The sequence below is a fragment of the Columba livia genome, chromosome 11 (assembly GCF_036013475.1).
Source record: "Columba livia isolate bColLiv1 breed racing homer chromosome 11, bColLiv1.pat.W.v2, whole genome shotgun sequence".
In the NCBI taxonomy this organism is placed as follows: domain Eukaryota; kingdom Metazoa; phylum Chordata; class Aves; order Columbiformes; family Columbidae; genus Columba; species Columba livia.
In genome coordinates, this window is record NC_088612.1 from 15,706,195 (window position 1) to 15,726,509 (window position 20,315).

The 20,315-nt window shown below is 38.0% G+C and overlaps 2 protein-coding genes across 20 annotated transcripts in view; one reads left to right on the top strand and one right to left on the bottom strand.

Moving 5' to 3' along the window:
- Nucleotides 1–20,315, top strand: part of ENTREP2 (endosomal transmembrane epsin interactor 2) — a 112,563-nt gene that overhangs the window by 83,713 nt on the left and 8,535 nt on the right. For 6 of the 8 annotated variants that reach the window (XM_065076107.1, XM_065076103.1, XM_065076105.1 and 3 more), the window contains one exon: nt 1,717–3,926. In XM_065076107.1, coding sequence (XP_064932179.1) covers nt 1,717–1,902 — 186 coding nt within the window. In that variant the 3' untranslated portion in view covers nt 1,903–3,926. Of the gene's footprint in view, nt 1–1,716; nt 3,927–7,122; nt 7,247–11,260; nt 11,345–11,704; nt 11,871–20,315 lie in introns of those variants that run through there. The other 2 variants (XR_010475248.1, XR_010475247.1) reach the window with 2 other exon arrangements.
- APBA2 (amyloid beta precursor protein binding family A member 2) overlaps nt 3,929–20,315 on the bottom strand; it is a 101,577-nt gene continuing 85,190 nt past the window's right edge. For all 12 annotated transcript variants that reach the window (XM_065076102.1, XM_065076092.1, XM_065076096.1 and 9 more), the window contains 6 exons: nt 18,485–18,670; nt 15,905–16,084; nt 13,398–13,610; nt 12,486–12,605; nt 6,109–6,249; nt 3,929–4,680 (listed from right to left, as the gene is read on the bottom strand). In XM_065076102.1, the coding sequence (XP_064932174.1) occupies nt 4,609–4,680; nt 6,109–6,249; nt 12,486–12,605; nt 13,398–13,610; nt 15,905–16,084; nt 18,485–18,670 (912 nt within the window). In that variant the 3' untranslated portion in view covers nt 3,929–4,608. The remainder of the gene's footprint in view (nt 4,681–6,108; nt 6,250–12,485; nt 12,606–13,397; nt 13,611–15,904; nt 16,085–18,484; nt 18,671–20,315) is intronic.

Sequence of the window (20,315 nt, forward strand, 5' to 3'; positions counted from 1 at the left end):
AGTAATGTCCTCGGAGACATATAGGGGACGGGTATTTTACACACTGATACTCGTCCTCTCTTATTTCCAGTGTCCTTCTGCACCTCTGACTGTTCCCTGCATTAATTTGTGTTTATATCTGGTGCTGCACAGAACTGATTTGGATCTGTTGTTTTTTTCAGGCAGATGTATTTGTGCAGCATAAGCTACTAGCTGAAAAGAATGGGTAGACAGACAACAGAACAGTGCTGTTAACTGTACTACTGGCTAGAAGAGTGAAAATGACCCTTGCTATTTTTAAGAAAAATAATTGAGAAATAGACTTTTCCAAATGAAGAAAGAATGCGTCTTCTCAGCTTGAGTGAAAATAAAACACAATGCTTGGAAAGAATCCTATAAAAAAAGGTTATTAGTAGTGGTAGCAACTTTTATTATCTAATGCCTGTTTAATAATAAATCTTCTTTGCAGGAAGAAAGGTGGTGAATCGCCTCTTGCTAGTATTGTTACCAGAATGGTAGCTATAGAAATGAAGTTCTTTTTACGTTGTCAGACTTGAAAAGCAGAATGCCCTTAGCACAGACTAACCACATTTGGGTTGCTGTAGGGTTTCCACAGAGCTGGACAGATGATTAGGGAAACGTGCCTGGGGGCTGCTTCCTCCCCTTCTGCGATATTATAATTTCTGTGGTATTAGTCTGCTGATCCCTAAATGAGGGAAACTGGCTAAGTATTAAAGTAGGACGTCATAACACCTCAACTGCATGTGAGATAGCTTGATGTGTAGCAGGAAACATCCAACATTTAATAAAGCTTGCTGCAAGATTGTTTTTGCTATGAAGTAGTTGTTCTCAGTTACCTCTGTGGGGCACATGGATAGAAAAGTGGCACTGTCATGACATACTTAAGAGAGTGTCTGTATAGAATTAAATTTTAACATTTTTATTGCTTTACAAAATCTATAGGTCATTAAATCTTCAAGGTTAGAAACGTGAAAACAATTTTCTTTAAATGAAAAAAACATAGTTTCTCACAAAACAAAACAGTGTAAAAAATCCTGAGTGTTTTTGTAGATCATAAAAGCAGAAACCAATGGCCCAATTTTTATCTTGTGTGGATTTCTTGGATCCAGGGAGACATATGGCTTTTTTCACATTAAAAAAATAATTTTAGTAGTGATTTTTTCAGACAATAAACCATTATTAATTAGTGAAAGTCCAGGGCATCCCAGAAATCTACATAAGTCATCACATTATATTTGGTAAAATAGTTGTATAATTCAGATTCTGTTAATACCAAAATGCTTGTTTACCAGGCTTGCAAGGTTTTAGTTCTCTTCTGCCCTCAGCAAAGCTACTGCAGCACCTCTTTTTCCTAGAAGAAGCAGATGAGTTGGATTTGCTCCACACTTGTATTTGTCAATTATCAGGCAGAGCTGCTGCCTTTTCCACAGGTTGCCTTTTCATTCCTATAGGCAGAAACAAATAGTTGTTTGTGCCTTTGCCAAGTCACCTCTCTAGTACAGATGAAGGCTGCTGCCTTCCGGGCCTGACTGTGCCTTCCTGTAGCCAGTGGAGAGCACAGGAGAAGTGGGCAGGTCTCTGGATGGCTCCTCTGGGAGAGCTCCAGCATTAGAAAACCAAAATGAAATAACACTCAGGCACTGAACCTTTTAAATGAAAACATTTCTTACCCTGTTTTCCCCATTCTTCTTTCTCCATTCCTGCCCTTTTAAACAGGTAATTACAAGTTCCCAGCAGAACGTGAATACCTCTAGAAAGCGACTTCAAGAAGATCTGCACCTTCAGAGCTGTGGTGCTCTGAGCTCTCCAGTTGCCTTCTTACGTAGGTCCCGTATCACTCGCAGTTTAGAGCGGGACAGGCCTCACAGTTGCATTGGAGTTTGCCGGGAGACCATCCTTTGATAATATTCACAGGTATGTGATTCCAGCAGAGAGAATTAAGGAAGAAACCAGGACTGGGAGAAATACTAGCGGATGACTTAAAAAGGAAAAAGTGTCTTCCTTTGGAATTCCACTTTTTTCCAACAACAGGAGGAGAACACTTGTTTTTCTGAATGTAAATTTCAGCCCTGATTTTTGCAAAATTTTAACTGATTTATTAGTAAAGTCATAACAAATGTTTTCCCAACCAGAAATGCGTTTGTTTCACTGTTCTTCTAGAAATGTTACCGATGCTGCCTAGCATTTCTTGAAAACCATTACAAAACCACCAGAGACCAGCTGTACAACTTAGAAGTTGTATTTATTTAATGTACCTCAAAGTGTTTTAACTATGATCAGTGTTTTAATAAAAAGTATTTCCGGACTTTGTTTTTTAACAATTGATTTAGATAGAAATGTGAAGGTGATTCATACACACATACAGTGCTGCTTCTACTCCATTTTTCCAGCGTCTGAAAGACACCAGGCTAACTGATCTGTCCCATTAAAACTGCTCCCTCCCTTCCCCCAAATACGTTGTCCTTCTAAGTTATGGTAAAGGCTGCAGTGTGGTTTATTTTTGCTTTGTTCTGAATGCTCATGAGTTTATGAATGGAGTAGTGTATGCTACTGAAAACTAATGTTTATGTACTTTGCAAATTGTGACCAAACGATGCATTAGGGAAGAATTCTTTGAAATTCTGCATTTTCAAACAGCATATTTCACAAAGTTTTTACCAACTCTTAACTGACAGGAAGTTAAATGAATTTTTATCTAGCAGAGCCTCGAACGTTTTTTCAAACAGATTCTTACTCCAATTAGTAGTTTTGATAATTGTGTTACTGAAACATGTCCTTGTGGTTCTGCTGCATTTATTACAAAACAAAATATCCTTGGCACTGATTGGATTACCACCATAAATGCAGGTCTGCCAGCAGCGTCTTCCAGTACAAGCTTCATCCTGGCTCTCTCAGAGGAATTGGAAAGGCCTTAAACAAAAGGTTCTCATGAAGAACCTACCACAGGTTGACGTTTCAGCATTTTAATTTTTTTGCAGCAGTGCTTGTCAGTAGCGTTAGTTTCCATTGGAGTTTTAATCAAATACTGGTTTCATTTGTGTCACTCTGAGCTGGGCAGACATCCTGTGAAAAGGTCACAAAGGAATGTAACTGAAGTGAGTAGCTAACATTTTACAGAATCATCCACTTGAATGTATTTTAATTATAGCATGCTTCTGTCTTGATGTGTAGTTATGGTGACATCCAGTGGCAACCAGGTATGCTAATTGAAGGCATCAACTCTCAAGATACTAATGATACACAAATTCCTAATTCAAGAGATTAATTCCTTTTTAAAAAAATAATCTGTGACCTTTGCAACTGCACTTAGATGAAGAATTAAATGATCTTCTACTTAGATTTTTTTTAAATCATATAAACTTACACAACAAACAAAATAAGCAAGCTTCCTTATTATTTCAGATTTATTAGTGATAGTAGGTTAATTCTTTCCTAAGGTCAGTTGCATGCAACACACTACTCCTTGAAGTACAGTCATCTAAAGCTCTTTAGTTACTGCATGGTAAGGCTTCTTAAGTCACAGTGTATTTTCCTCAAGGCCTTGGCCAAAAAAAAATCTAGACAAAAAGTTACACCAATTAACATTTATCTCATAAGGAATACAACTTTACTACTAGGGTTTTTATCTACACACATTCTAATAATGCTGATGGTGCTAGGTTATCTGTCAAAACAATTTACATTCAGAACACATTGCCTTAGGAATAAGAATGCTTTATAAAAGACAGAAACAGGTAAGCATGGTTTTCCCCTTTTGAGCTAATATAAACAAAAATGTAATATGTAAAAACTAAAGAAAAAATCCCCAGCCCAGCACATACATTACACAACCTGTGCAATAAGTTATCCATGAAATAACTCTGTCAAATCATAAAAATCACAAACATTAAAATAAATATGTATCTAAATAAATATTTTGATTTTAATCTTGTGGCAATTATTCTTTATTTAGCATATGAAACACTTGTTACATGTTTATGTTCACACCTTGCCAGAGAGGTTACACTTGTCATAACAATACCAAGTACTACAGTGGTTTTCTTTACATTAGAATCTAAAAGTTTTTAACTGCACATGTTCCTTTCCACTGAAATACCATCTGTTCGGCATCAGTTTTAAAATTACGCAAAGCCATCAGTATTAAACCATTGTATGGGACTGGGATTTCTTTTTTAAAACTTGAGGCAGTCATAACTTTCTCTAATTGCTTCTCTTTGCCATTTCCTGCAGTCTCATTCACCAAATATTCACATTCACCGTGTTATCAAACAAAACAGACATACATACATCACTCCACATAAGGGTTACAAATAAATATGCTTTAAGTTTTATGAGAAAAGAGTTTAGAAGATGCTGCAAAATACTTAAATGTTTTACAAATATTTTTGTTAATGATTATTGTCCTTGACCATCCTTCTCATCACTTTTTGGCAAGAAATAAAAAGGAAGAAGAGAAAAGGCAGATACACCTGTCTGTTCCTTGTTTCAGAGTCCTCAGGTCAGCTTCAAAGCCTTTAATTCATACAAAATACAAATGCTCATCTTCAGCTCTGAGGGTTTCGTCCATGATGGAATCATGTAGTTATTTTGCTGCAAGAGAGTCGTGTGCTAGATGTATAGGGGTGTCTCTTGCCCAGTTAGAAGCCTGAACATGGCCGCTGGCATAGTCTTCATGTGAATCTGTCAATTGATTTACACAGAAATTAACAGAATTGTGACTAGTTTAAAATAATCCATAAGGCCGAATCTGTCTCTCCCTGTGGTATAAGTTCATTTATTTTCCTGGTTTCTATGGATGTGAACGTTACCAAAGTTTCTAATTCAAAGTTCTAGGGTCTGACCAGCTGTTTCGCTGTCTTAGCTTTGTCTGTGGTTTGTTTGTTTGTTTGTTTTTTCATGACAAAGACAGGATGCAACATCATATAGCTTAAAAAGATACCTAAACACTTTACTTCCTTGTTAACACCACAACTTAAATTACAGCCCTTACAAAAGAAGCAGCACAAACCTCCCTGAAAATTCTGGTGCTAACTGAACTTGGATTTTTCTTCTATCTTCCCTGAGGGAGTGTTACTTCATACATATTTTCTCCTAATTGGAGTATAATCCTCTGAATACAAAACTTGGACTTTATCACCTGATATTTAAATGCCAGTCAAGAGTCTGGTGGAATGGGTTCTCTCATGGCTAGTGTGTTTAATTTCTTTCTACAGGGAGTACTGTGATAAGTGTTGGAGGGATTTGACACAATAGCGGGACTGAAGGTACCAGGTAATGAGTTGTATCAGAACTGTAGTAACAGCTGTAAGAACCTATGAGACAACACAAGGGAAAGGGAGGTAACAACTTGCTGATGATACAGACCCTCAGCAGCCATATGCTGCCTTGATACCATGCTGAATAAAAATGTTTCATCCTGTCCTCTTATGTTTAGGGAGATGTTATGCTACGAAGAGGTACCATAAAGGTACAGAGGTTCTGTTGAAATCTACAGCTTTGTTCCTGCCAAGGTGCACATGTCTTATTTTTCAAATATCATTTACCACAGGAAAACAAGTTATCTTTGAGTTTAGTGCAAGGTCTGACCAGGGTTATCTATGATACTAACACTAAATTCAGCAGGGATTTTGATATACTGGAGCATCTTGTTCATTGATTGCTGATTTCTCTAGAAGTACTGGAGAAAAATGTCTTAACTTATCCCCAAGGTAAGTTGGAAATGAGTAGAAATGAAATTAATAAAATAGATATCACTTTATATCTCTGAGCTCTTTGAATTTTAATTTATTTCTATGGCAGATGCTCCATAGTGATAAGCCAAGAGACCTTTTCATAGTTAACAGGCTTGAGCAATTTCTTCCCTTAAATGACTGGTTTAATTCAAACACCAAGTTGAAGGTTCAGAATCATGTCAGGAACTCTTGAAAATGAGAGGAAGAATGCAGAGAATGTGCATCTAATTGTTAAAAAAATCTTCTGCTAATTATTTGTTATTAGTGCTCAACTCCAGTTTACTGAGGTGGGTTTAATACTATGTTAAGACACTCTTTTTAGCTGAAACGTATTATTTCAGCACTTAATTTCTTGATGAGGTATCGGTTTTCTTACCTCTCCCACTGAATTAGACAATGCTTGCACTATCTTCTCATGAGCAGTAGCAACAACACTTTGTCCATTGATCTCAATAATCCGATGTCCTACTCTTACCCCTCCCCTCTCAGCTATTCCACCTCGCATCAAGCTGCAAATCTGCCAAGAGAAACCAAAGTTTATTACAGTTTAGAAATGCCATAATGTAGCAGTTACTAGGTTTTAATATATAATAATGAGTGATGAACACTGTATGGATTCCAGAAGATACCTGTGAAAGTATTAAGCAATTCTGTGAGTTTTTAAATGTAGGTTTGTTTTCTTTCAAAAATTCTGTAAATTATGATTTTCATTCTCAAGGGCTGAGAATATATAAATACCTAACACAGTGATGCAGGTAGCAGCCACACAAAAGTGGAGTTAGGGGGCAATAGAAGTTTTATGTACTGTTTTATGATAGGAAAAGAAAGTGATTTTTAAATATTTCCAACTCTGCCACATGGACCCTTTCTGCAAACTGCCACGTTATTCTCTCTGAATAATGAGAAATATAAAAAGGGCTACAGAAAAGCTTAATCTACAACAGCAACTTTTTCACATAGATGAAAAAGACTGACATAAAGCTTAATCTTCAAGTCTACACAAACACTAGTTTTAGACTGAATGATGATGCCACACAGGCATTCTGTATTGAAAGCTGGTGATCTGTCAAAAGGGTTACAAAGACATAAGGACAGACCTATCTCAGAGATTTAAGGAGGACCTATTTTCTGATGAGGGAGGTGAGGCACTGGAACAGCTGTCCAGAGAAGCTGTGGCTGCCCCATCCCTGGCAGTGCTCAAGGCCAGGCTGGACGGGGCTCTGAGCAACCTGCCCATGGTGGGGGCGTTGGACTGGATGATCTGTAAAGGTCCCTTCCACCCAAATAATTTTATAAGTTTCTGAAATGTGCAAATTCTGTTGTGTTTTTGTTTTTACAGACTGTCCTCAGCATAGCGAAGTATGACAGCTTGTTTCCTGTGCCTCTACAGGTTGGAAAAGGGTACTCTGCTCTCCAGAGCCACTGCTTTTCTCCATGTTTTATGGTGCTGCTGGCCATAGGGAGCTTAGGATGAAGAAAGCAAGCCAGGCCACTGTTTCAGCTGGCAGCTGCAGGTACCAGTAAAGAACTAGGCACAAGTTTTGATTTTTTACGTGCCCTACAATAAGGCAATAATTCTACAAGAAGAGTTAGATTCATCAGCAGCAGACAAAATTATTCTGAGGTTGCAACATGTGTGGTGTACAGGCGGAAAGAAAAATCTCAATCCAGTATGGGGATTTTGAAAGAATGCTTCTTCCTCAGCAGTAAGATCTGTGCTCTGACAAGGCCCTCCCTGACAGAATAGACAGCTGTATATCAGATAGAAATTTCTGGTAAATTATTTTAGAAGACTAAGCTCATGCAGGGTAGAAGGTAGCTAATGTACAGCTTGAGTCTCTGGAACTGAGCAAAGCCTAGCAGTGCTGAGATTTACCTTTTGTGTACTGAGAAAAAACTGTTATTGGAGGAAGAGAGGTGAGTGCTACAGCATCCGGCAGTGGCTGTTTCTGTGGTTATTCTCACTGGTTAGAATCATATGCCAAGAATTATTATTTGCTGAGATTTGGTAGTTTGCTCAGAGCTAAATACAAGTATGATAACATGTGGCTTATGTCCCATTGAGTTTGTAATCTAATTCAGAAACACAGTATGTGGGGCGATGGTCAAGCTAGAATATATTGAAGTTGAAACATTGGCTGTGGTTGACCAGAATCTCTTCTGTATGACACCAGCAGTTTCCATTAAATTCCTCCTCATAAATAACAATACTATAAAAAATGAAGTAACTTCTTACTCAAAGTTCAGGTTGTCTGATAATGGGGAGTGAAAACACATAGTTATTCTTTGTTTATAAAAGGCTTTTCTCAGCCTTCTGAAAAAAGATTTTCTCATGCAGTGAGACTTACCTTCTACCACTCTATCACTAGTGGCTGAGTTTTACCTACTGTGGTTCATAAACTATTTCTGATGGACTTATATGGATAGAGGCACCATCTGGACCCTTAACAGAATTGCATCTTGAATTTTGGTCACATACAATGTATGTTTTGCAGGTAATCTATCTTCTAATCATATAGCTGACAAGCTGTACTACATAGATCATCCCTTTCATAGAGAGGTGCTCAATTCAACTCACTGTCAGAATAACAGTTTGTTCTTTGCTGTTGGGGATTGTATGCTGTAATCTGAAAGGACAAAAAGCAGAATGTGCCAAAAGAAACCCTGTAAATATATTTTTCACAGTATAAAAGAAAATATAGAGACAGTATAGCCAGCTGCAATACAAGCTTTCAGAGCAAATGGAAATGTGACCTCTTGCCCACTGGCATAAAGGAAAAGATAATGGCTTGCATATCTACCCAGAGCACCTTACATTGTGTGGCTCTCAAAGCGCTTTTAATACCATCAGTGAATTTTTTCTTTCTAACATCCTCAAACATAGGAAGCAGTCTCATCTCTTCATTCAAGAATGTGATCCCTCTTCAGGGAAGGGAGTCAGCTTCTTTTTTGTGAGCACTAACTATTTTAATGAGGTATTATAAAAAGACAGACACAGAGCCCAAGTGGCTCTGCCTAGCATCACAGATCCTGTCAAGCTACAGACAGAGCACAGATGTAAAGAAATACACTGTACTTAAAGCATAAGTTTACGTGGCTCTTCTACTTGCAAGTGGCTCACTCAAAGCAGCCTTAAGACTTGCCTCCAGCCAGTGGAGCTATGGCAGATCAGGCTGGCAGGTTTAAAGCTGAGCAGTACCACTAAGTAAATATGATTCTATTCAGCCAGAATTGTTTAGCCTGCTATACCAGTTGAACGTGGTGACAGCTGTAATATTATTAAATAAAGCGTGAGGCATCTGGATCTTCTTGTAAGCAAGAGCCCTATACTTCCTTTACTATGTAAACTGAAGGGGAAAAAAAAGGTGGAAACCATACTGGTTCAGTTTATTCAGCTGTTACAGATTCTGCAGTGTCTTAGCTAAGCTGCAGTGCATCAGATGTGAAACTTCAGTAGCTTCACTATCAGTTTTATTGCCACTGCCCACTGTGTAGCAAAACATAAAGGATAGAACAGTACAAAGCAAACTAACTGTTTATTCGGTGTAAATGCCTTGATGTAACCTATTAAACAATGCTTCTCCTCATCTCACTCCTGTTTTACTCTAAACCCTATATATTTTTTTTTCTCCAGACAGTTTAAATAAATATAAACAAAGGCAAGGAAGAAATAAAAAACTGTCTGTTTTATTTTTACCTAGTTTTACTGTATTTTTAGATGGAATTGTGCTAGGCTAGGGATGGGGTAGATACACTTCTCAGAGAAAGTGTCTCAGCTCAGGGATCTAGACTGAGAACTGGTACATTATCAGCAGTAAAAATACAACTGGTAATACACAGACTTTTCATAATCTAGGAAACAAGATAATGATGTGATACGAGAGGACCACTTATATTTAAACACCATCATTTTAAAGGAAGTGTAGTGTAATGATTTTCAGGAGGTGGCTGATAGGTCACTTTATTTTCACCTCCCCATCACACATAATTCATCTTTTTTTCATGTGTATGCACAATATTTTTTTCTTGTTTTTCAGTTCAAATTTTAGATTCCTTTTATAAATATGCAATGAAACTACATCAGTAACTTTCAAGAGGTGTGAAGAATATTTACATCATTAGTGCAAGAGGAATTTTGCAGAATTAATACTGATGTATACTGAAGTGCTGCTCCCTAACTAAAACTTCCTAGTACTCCATGAAGCACAACTTGAGGCTTGGCACTAATTAATCTATACAGAGTACAAAAAGAAAACAGTCTTCTGCAGCAGCCCAGTCTCTGCATCTTCCTGATACCCTGTGCAAGCAAAACCCAGCTCACATAGTACGTTTGTATGTCCAGGTTGTTCATGGGCTATTCACTAACATGACAGCTGTACGTGCTGCACAGATGAGATAGGCAGTGTGAAAAGGAACCATCACAAAACTCCGATCAGAAGAGGCACAGAATAAGCACCAGCTGCATGTGTAATGAGGTAATGGCACAGCAGTGAGCGCCATTTAATTATACCCGTTCTGGCAAGCCATTTATTTCTCCACTGTGCGAATACTAAGACAATAAAGGATATTATTTGAGTCCTGTCATAATTTATAACAATTGCTGAAAATTACAAAACTGCTTTTTAAAAGTTCAGTGCTCAACTACCAGAGAGGCATACCTTTCAGAGTCATATTTTCAAGTGTTAGGTGAAGTAAAGAGTTTATCTGAGGAAGGACATACAGGCCCAGAAGTGTGTCTATATAGCAGCCTGACAAAAGATGTTAATCTCTCCTTTCATATTCAGACACAGAATATTCATATATGAAATGTATTGCAAGGCTTTCTTTTTTCATCTGAGAAGGATTTTTATGCTGAATTTGGTGAACTTTATATTGGATGTCATCTAAATGTTGCTCATTTAACTGGAATGATGACCATCCAGTGTGAATATGACAAATGCCCAGTAGATGGAGTGAGCATACTATGAAGGAAAACAATCTCAGTCTGCAGAATTTATTAAACTAAGGCTGCAATTATATAGGAGATGATTAGCTGGGAAAAGATGAATAGATTTTCTCACAAACTCTGTAACTGCCTGTGTCCATGTGAGGACTCGATACAGTGCTGCTAATCCACCTTGGCCCGATTCTTTCCCCAGCTGCGACCCAAGCCCCACCAATGCTGACAGGTCTCCCAAGAGCAGATAAACTCAGCACCGTATTCCTCATTGTTCCTGAAATATATTTTCCTCTTTTTATCGCTAGATTAACATACTAGATTTACAAAGGATAGCAATTAGGAAATAAACCAGTGCCTTATATAGTATTACGTGCTCTTCTCAGCACACTCTCTGAGATCTATTAATACTGGATCCTATCCCCTTCATCCTTTTTATACCAAGACTTGGGATTTGCTAACCTAGAGTGAACTGCCAGCAATAATCATACCCACTTAACATACATATATCCTTACGTGAACAGGGATTAAGCACAGGCAAAGGAGGGCAAAAATATACTGCACACCTGATATTTCTATATTTTTTTTACAGACCTCTCTCTACTCAAGTGCAGAGCATTAATCCCAAACATGACACATACTTTAAACCTCTGCTGCTGAAGGATCGCAACCTGGGGTAGGTATCACTTCAGACTGCTTCCAGCTGGAGCGAGGCTTGGAGCAGTGTTCTTTATACCAATCTCTGCTGTGACCACAATGTGATACATGATCTTAGGTAGGAACACTTAAAACTTAGGTACAATAATAACTTGGAGATGGCTAACAGAGCTGAAAATGCACTCATGAGCCATCTGTTTACTAAAGCACAGTAAGACCCATTAACTGCATCCTGTAGAATTAGCTGCTACTCTACCAAGGGTGGCACACAGAAATCTGGCAACTTCAATCAATGAGTTTCACAGAACAGGGGGCCAGAGCCCACAGTCCTTTGTGATGTGGTTTTCTGTGTGAGCAGCCTGATTATTTTTTTTCCTAGACTGGAGGAAGAGGAGATGGTGATGGTCCTGCACTACAGGCAGTCCCTAAGGCTAGTATCAGCCCCCAGAAAGGCCAGGTGACTGCCTCAGCTAGTTGTGTTGGCAAGGTGTCAGAGAGTGGCTTGGGAAGGAAGAACTACAAGAGGAGGACCTGGAGCTGCACTGGTAAGTGCTCCTGCCACGTTGATTCTCCTGGTTGCTGCTGTTACCACAGGGAAAATGCAAAAGGCAGAGAAGGGATACCTGGGCCACAACATTTCCAATTACTTGTAGTGACAAGGAGATTAGTGACCAGAGGAGGTCGCAATTATGTTCCCTTGCCCACTACCATGTGATCTAAATAAATTATGCACGGTGGAAGAAAAATTAAGTCTTAGTGAGTGTGTGCTGAAATTTGAGAAAGAGCAACAGGATCAGAGTTAAGATTAGAATGTTATAATTTTAGAAACCTGTTTTAGCATAATTGTTTTCTTTGCAACTCTGGCACACTAATGACAGAGTTACATGTGAATTAGCTCATCCAGATATTGCACCAGAGAATCTGGGCTGCAAATCTTGTAGCTGCGTTATGTAGGAAAACCCTTCAAGAATGGTAGTACTTGTTCTTTTTTTTGTTGTCCCTTTGCACTAAATTACTCACAGATGTGATCGTAAGGTTTTGATTAATTAAGGCATCACAGTACAAAAAGTGAGGTCATGTGCAATGATTTTTTCAAGTACTTTGGTGTGTTTCTTGAAAGAGAAAAAAACCCCAAACAATCACTGACCACAGGAACTTACAATTCCATTCTGCACACTGAAGCCCAGCTGGTATTTTAAGTCTGGCCGTTTTATGAGGACAGTAGTAACAGGAGGACAGCTGACAATGTTCAGTTTCACTTGTGTCTGATTCTTGAGACCCTGTAAGATAGTCCAAAAGTTACTATTTCTGAAATGGATCTTCATTAGCTCTTTCATTAGTAGTTTCTTAATTGCAAGAGTGTAAAACACCTGATCTGAGAAAGAACAGCTAGAGTTAATAGAAATCCATTGTTAACCTAGAGATATGCTTCTCTGTTTCATTTATTTCCCAAGCTATTTGGCCCAACAAAACATATCAAAACTTTGCATTTAACTACTGTAGAAACCTCAAGGAAGTTTTCAAGTAAGATCAAAACTGACTACTGCTTGCCTTTTACCAGTGTCTGGCTAATTAGTCTCCTGCTGCGCTTGGTAAATCTGCACAGACGTTAGAATTATTAAAGATAATGCATTCTGAGATGCCATCATGCCTGGGGAATCTTTATATACTCACTTGATCTGTCCTGCAGTCTACCAGCCTCCATCCGTTTCAACTACAGGGAGCCCAAAGAAGCATAGTAGGTCTTAATCCTCAGATTTCAACTTAGAGGCTGTGGGGAAGCCTGAAACTTTGAAGATAGCTGAGTAACTTAATTTAGGCAAGTTTTTAAGATCTGGCCTCATTTGTTATAGCCAAGTACTAAAGCTGAAGTCAAATTCTCCACCCCTAAATTTCTGTATCTTCACCCCTGAATCTCTGTTTCTAATTCTTTTTGATAACAGATTACTGGGTTTGATTTTTTTGTACAGAGGTATGAAAAATCATATGCTGGAAATCTACAGGGTCGCTTGTCAGAATATTAATCCCTATTGGTTTACAATATACAGCATGCAGTTGTAAGTTTGGGGTACCTTTATGATCCCTTGGCATGTTGCAAGAGGAAGACCAACTAAACTGGTCCCATTAATGGACATAATTTGGTCACCAATGCTTAGTTTTCCTGAACGGGCTGCAGGGCCTCCATTCATCATGTTAGCCAGGATAACGGTGGGTAGAATGGATCCCCATCCAGATTCCACAATCACTACCCCAAGAATTTCTCCCTTCTGTTTCTCTAGCTGGAGCTGCAATTAAAAAGAAAAAAAAAAGTTTTTTGCTTTGATTCACCTAAATTTGAGCACTGGGATCTCAGTTGTTCTTGAATAACACCTACAAATTACAAAAAGAATTATATTTTCTGCCATTCGGTAGTAGCATCACTTCAAAACCGCTGTTGAAACTGTGTAGCGCATACCTATTCAGGGGTATCTTCCACTTGTTTGTTGAAGGTCATATAGGTCCTTACAATAAGCAAAAAACTAAGACATTGGTTAACGCTCTGTAGAAAGTGGCGGAACTGAACACCAAAGGAGTGAATGCCAAAGAAATTTTATCAGTCTTGGAACCTGGCAGCTAGAGGAGACTCGAACATTTTGTGGCTAAGGCAATGCCTGGAACATGGACAATGGACATGGACAATGTCCAGCTCCACTTCTGCCATCACTGCTCATCAGGTTGTCTCTTGATCTCAGGGTTTGTCTCTCCTTATTTTCAGGCAGGATCTCTTTATTGGTTGTGGTGGTGGTTTTTGTTGCTATTATTAACGTTTGTGCCTAGCATGTTGATCTAAGATCCCTGAGGTACTGATGTATTGTAAATGACAACTTCTCCTCAAATATGCTGATGTTAACTGTTCAGCAATCATAGCGTATCTAACTTTTACAGAAGAGAGGTAAGAATTAAGTAGAGAACATACTCTAACAAAAGACTAGGAACTATTTTCTTTCAAATGTGGAAGGTCAGGGACATCTGTGCTTATGGGAATCACAAAGGCCAGCTGACTTGTGTTGAAGCTACCTTTCAAGGCTTTGAACCAACCAGTATGCTACAATTCTGTCATCGTTCAAACCTTCACAAACCCATTAGTAGCAAAGGTGCCACAAAAATAATGACCTTTTAAATCACTTTGAAATGTGACATATTTGTGTTTTTCTGTTCTGAATCCAAGTTAAACCAAGATTTGTTCAACTGAATTTTCCCTTGTTTGCTACAAGTATTTTGTCATAGTCATATGTACATGAAGCCACTTTGTTGATATCTAGTGACTGCAGAAAACTACCATCACATCAAAAACTTTCTATCTGCACGTATAGGTGAAAAATACTCTCTTCCCAAGAACACACATGCTGTACAAAAGAACCTGTAACGTTCGAAGGAGTGTAAGAAAGCTCTGACTGAAGGATTAAGCAATTTGCAGTTCCTCTCAAAGTAAGATTACTTTAGGACATAGCATGGAAACTCTGACCTTTGCAACATGGGCCACATACCTGTCACGGTGCAGCAATATAAGACGAAGCAGAACCTAGGTGCAACTGCACTCACCACATTCTGGTTTGGAATGCACAATATTACAGTGACTTTTGCATGAAATGCAAAATGTGAAATACATGGATATTTCAAAAATGTAAATAGCTGTGTAATTTGGGGCACTTAAGGGAAATTCTCGCCTTTTCATGCATTATTGTTTTGAAACTCCATTTCTTGTGACAGTTTTGTACATGTTCTAATAGGGGAAGAGAAACTGGTCTGCTCAGTGCCACAGCATCCTGGACTCATGGTCCTTGTATCTACAAAGTAAGAAATCACTTAGAACCTGCATTAAAATGGATTGTCATTTCTCTTTCTGTAACAATACATTGGTAAAACATAAAACTACTTTATACAGTGTACTGTGAATAGCACAGAGGTCATCTATTGCGAGTACGCGGCTGAGGAAAACATGCAGGCCGACTCAATGTGAGTGATAAAGCATGATTCAACTTTATTGCCCGAGATAGCGTGCATTTATACCAAATAGCATAATTAGGCATACTTGTCTCTATCTAATAGGCTAAGCACTAAAAGGTTACATTTACTTACTCCACCTACTTGGGTTTAGCTAGCTATGCGCATCCAGCATTCTTCTGACTCTTATCTCTTCAAGGATATCCTGACCCTGCCTTAGTTAGTACTTTTCCGTTCCCCCCTTTCCCATGGCCTAATAGACAAGCTAACTAAGGCCTACTTATGTCAACTAAAATGGGCTCTGCTCGTACAGTTGCTCAGTGGACTCATGTCCACGCTCCTTGAGCCAATCCCTGACAATCTATGTCAGATGTAAATGTACTTTATTACTGTTTTGATCAATAGAAACAGAAAGAACATGAAAATGAAAACATTCTAAAAGCCTACAAAGTTGATTTTAGTAGCACAGTATTGATGAAGCCACACATCTTAAGATGTGAAGTCATCCTTAAAATGCCAAAAGTTATTTCCATAAGAATTGCATTCTGCTGAAAAAAATGGATCAATCTGAAATGAAATTCCAAAACTAGCTTACCTCTTTGCAGTTTTCTGAATTGGAAAAGTGTATGAGATCATCATTGTACATCTCTTGGGTATTGATGATGTCACTGTATTCTTTTTGACTGAGATCCTCTGGGTTAATGCCATTAGCTCTTAAAAACTCTTGGTAAGCCACACTGAAAGCTTGACCAATTGATTGAGCTATCAACTGTGCCTAGAAAGTAGATTAAAACACAGCTCAGAGAAAGGACTGATAAACAGTTTACCACTGAAGCCATTAGAAACAAGAGAGAAATTGCACTTTAAGACAAGTCAAAATAAAGGATCCTGTGAAGTTGCTGCGTTACTGGAGGTATAAAGTAACTTCAAGGTCATTTGTACAGAAAGGATCCATTACATTCAAAATCAAATTGCAAACTCCATTTAAAAACGCTGCTGATTCTCCTTTCATCAGTTCGTTGCAGTAGCAAGCAGCCATATGCTGTTTATGTACTTGTTCCAATAAACACTGGAGAGTACTGGCTGTGTACCAATATGGAAGCGAGCTCACAGAAAAGACTGTCACAAACCCTGCTCTCATCACACTACATTTGCAGGAGTGATGAGAGAATGGATGCTCTGCTTGCACATGTCTTCACAAACATGTATGCACTGATGATTTTGGTTGTCGTGTCACCTGCTGCTTCTCCACCTTGGTTTTCTAAGACTGAAAACACTGCTTTACAAAAACCATCTGCTCTCCTGTTACTGCCATGATACTTGTCTCATATTCCCAGCAAACCAGTAACAGCCCTGCTTATCCACTGCACATTTACCATGGCTGTTCCAATGAACACCCTGACAGGCAGCGTTGGGGACACTTGCAAGAATGCAGCCAGAGCCATGATTATAGCTTGTTAAGAACCACTCTTCAAAATCCCGTGTCTTTATTAAATTTTGAAGCACTTATCTATGCATGCATTTTACTACAGTATGCAGTAAAATATGACTTCCCATTACAGTGGACTGTATATTCAGTACAATTAATGAAACATTACAGTAACTGGTACTTGGATGTGTCAGAAATATATATACATTAGAAAGAAATCTACAGAAACCGAAGGTTATGATAATACTAAGCAACTGCACGCATTCAGCACACTGCAAAAGTCAACTAATTAAAGAATTATTGAACTGCCATGAAATTTACTTTCTTGTTCCACTAGATGACACTGGAACACAGAGAAATAGAGGTAGATAAAAGGAATTTGTAGTCAAGTTCTTCTACACCTAATTTTTTTTTTAATTTCCTGTTGTGAGTTAATGTAGCTCCCAGGGAAATGCCATGCTGAATTTTGTAAATTTATGGTTTTCAGATACTGCATTTTGTCATCGGGATATGTGTAAATCCCAATGGTCTGAGGAGTTAATTGCATCTTACAACGTAACTCCCTAAAAATATTACTACATCAAACCTATAAAACATTACGATTCCTGTATTGAAGTTTATCTCCAGTCCTTATACACTTCTTTTTTTCAATCTCCAGTGCTACTGTTTTCTCAGTAGTTAGTCTTTCGCTGTCGCCTCCATTCTACATTCTCAAAACCAACATGTCTAGATGTCACATTCTAATCTATTACTGCTAGTAGCAGCCAGTTCTCACATCTTAAGTTCATCTATATTTCCAAGTCTTTATGACTGTTTATGAAAGCGTTTATAGATTACGTACTACTCAGAGGTAATGTAATTAAGTTGCTTGAAAGGTCACCCCAGCAAAGCAGTGGCAGAGCTGAGATTCTAAGTGTGAGAACAATCCCAACCTGGCACTCTAACCTTTAGACAATGCATTTCTGCTTCACAGCCTTAATTGCTTTAAAATAATGAAAATGACTGCTTAGCTCAAAAAAATATGCAACCTGTGAGTTATGACTGTCTGAACCAAAGAACTAAATTATTTTTTAATTGGTTTGACAGAAATAGATACATATTTCAAGCTCTTTCTATATAATGATGGTCGGAAACATTTACTGCCTATAACAAATACCTGTATCTCAATTGCCAAGTTAGAAACAGACAACAAATTTTGCTTTTTCTGTTTTCCTAGTTTGGTATCTTTCCCATAAGTGTTTTAGGTTGAAGTCCCCTGGTCTGCCACGTCAGACACAAATATGTATTTTGCTACCAAACCACACCTGGCTGTACAACAGCAGTAAAGCAGTGTCACTGTGTGCCAAACCACTGGACTAAAGGATCCAATCCAGGATGAATGATCACGCTGATATCCCAGAAATTGATTTTGGCCATAAATGGCCATTGACTTCCAGACAACTCCAAATAATTAGGTACTAAAGGATTTGGGGAAGCATTGTTGAAAGAACACAAATGATTCTGTAACACATGAGACAGGGAGTGGATATTTTGGGACTGAAAATACATGACTTGGTGACATGAATTTTTGGAGACAGAAAAGAGAGATTAATATGGACAAAAAACTGGTTAATGTTTCCACAGATTACGTATAGCTTCAATCATAAAAAGCTATTGACAACAAAAATTCATGCAAGAAATTAGATTAAATTTCAGAAATTCTCTAAATGACTTGTTGTTTAAGTACATTTAATTCCATTTACTTACATCCTCTGATTCAAAGACATGGCATATCATTTTGTATTGCTTCTTTCCTTCCTGGGCACCAGGTGTTGTTTCAATACAGTCTTGAGACGCTGATCTTGGCATGCGGCGTCGCGCCATTAAAACCACAATGTTACCAATATCGGCAATATATGAGATTGTGCGCAGCGCGTGATCCATCATGGTTTCCTGCAAAGAGAAATAAAGTTATTTGTCATGCCTGCTATTCTACAAATACCGCATCTTCCCTCTCCTTGATGGCCTCTTGCTTGAGAACAACAAAGCTACAGACGCACTTCGAGAGGGCCCAGTTCTGACGTTCCCTGTGCAGTCCATGGGCCCGCTCTCCAGCCACAGTGGCTGATCAAGAAATTGGTTTCAATAGGAGTGTCACCTGAGCCAATACAATGTGGTTGCTACTGTAAAGCAATAATGAAGATCGGTACTACTGACTTATAAACATTTTCATGCTGTTGGAAAATTATGTTTCCCTTTTGTATTGGTTTTGCTGAATGAAACAGGTGCATTTCACAATGACAGAACAAGTTTTAGCAAAGTCATATGTATATGAGAAAATGTTATACGTTCCCAATTTTTTAAAAAAATCATGTCCTACAATAATATCTAAGGTAACATTTTCTCATATAATATACAGCAAAGTGATACTTTGTAAAGATATAGGAAGACAATATTTCACCTTCTCTGTAGGCAGAATTTTGTAATACTTTTTTCTGGTGACCTCCATAGCTCGGATCAGTTTGGAGGGAATGGGTCTGGTGTCGGAGCTCACAGGCAAAATCCTGTTCCAGTCAGTGTCATTAGGCTGCCAAATTGGTTGTACTGGGAGAACTCAACTCAGAAGAGCCATTGCCTGTGAGAATGATTTTAAGTGGAAACCTGTCCAAGCTTCATCCTAATGAACATTTCTTACATAAGAACACCGTGAAGAGTACTAAATATAAAAAGCCTTGAAACTTCCTGCCTCTGTCTCAAATCCCTGAGCTCTGCATATTTTTAATTACTTTAGCCTTTTAAATTCTTGTTTTACTTTCTGCTATTAACAGGGAAATCCCAACCTACTACTTCCAATTTTTTTTCTCACAGTAATATATCATTATTCAGTGGCTTTGATTAAGAATTGAGTTGCCTTGGACAAATGAAAACAGAGTTCATATTTGTAGTCAGAGAAGGATATGTTGTCACTAAACGTGTTTTATTTCAGATATTACTATTTTATCTTTTATTTCCATCTCCAGTTTCTATAAATTGTTTCTTATATATGAGTGATGAGCTCCCAGAAGGAAGAACCTTCAGAGATGTAACAGTTTCTGTGCACCACAAAGTATGAACTTGTAGTAGGTTTTATTCTTTCTTAACTCAGCATTAAGTATGAATAAATCAATGTGGCTCAACAGTTAGCAGTCTCATTGTCTTTAAAAGGTTTCTGTATGTAAAGTAATATTATTTTAAGAAAATTATGTATGTGACTTTGCTACCATGATAATTTAAAAGGATTTTAATATATTTAGGACTGCAAAGACAAACAGAATTATATACTTGTTTATGCTAATGTTTTAGACAATTATTTGTACCTTCATACAGGTTTAATCAAGATATGGTATACACAACCTGATTTCTCCTTTGGTTTGTGGTTGGTTGGTTTGCAGAGTTTGGTTTGGTTTTGGTTTTGTTTGTTTGTTTTTGTTTTACATCAATAAAAATGCTATGGAAGATGTTCCATAATGGTAAGAACCTTTTAGGTTTAAAATGTAAGTTTTAGGAATGCAATCAAGTAATCTGATTGACTGTAGTTCCTTTAAGTGCCTTCAAAAAA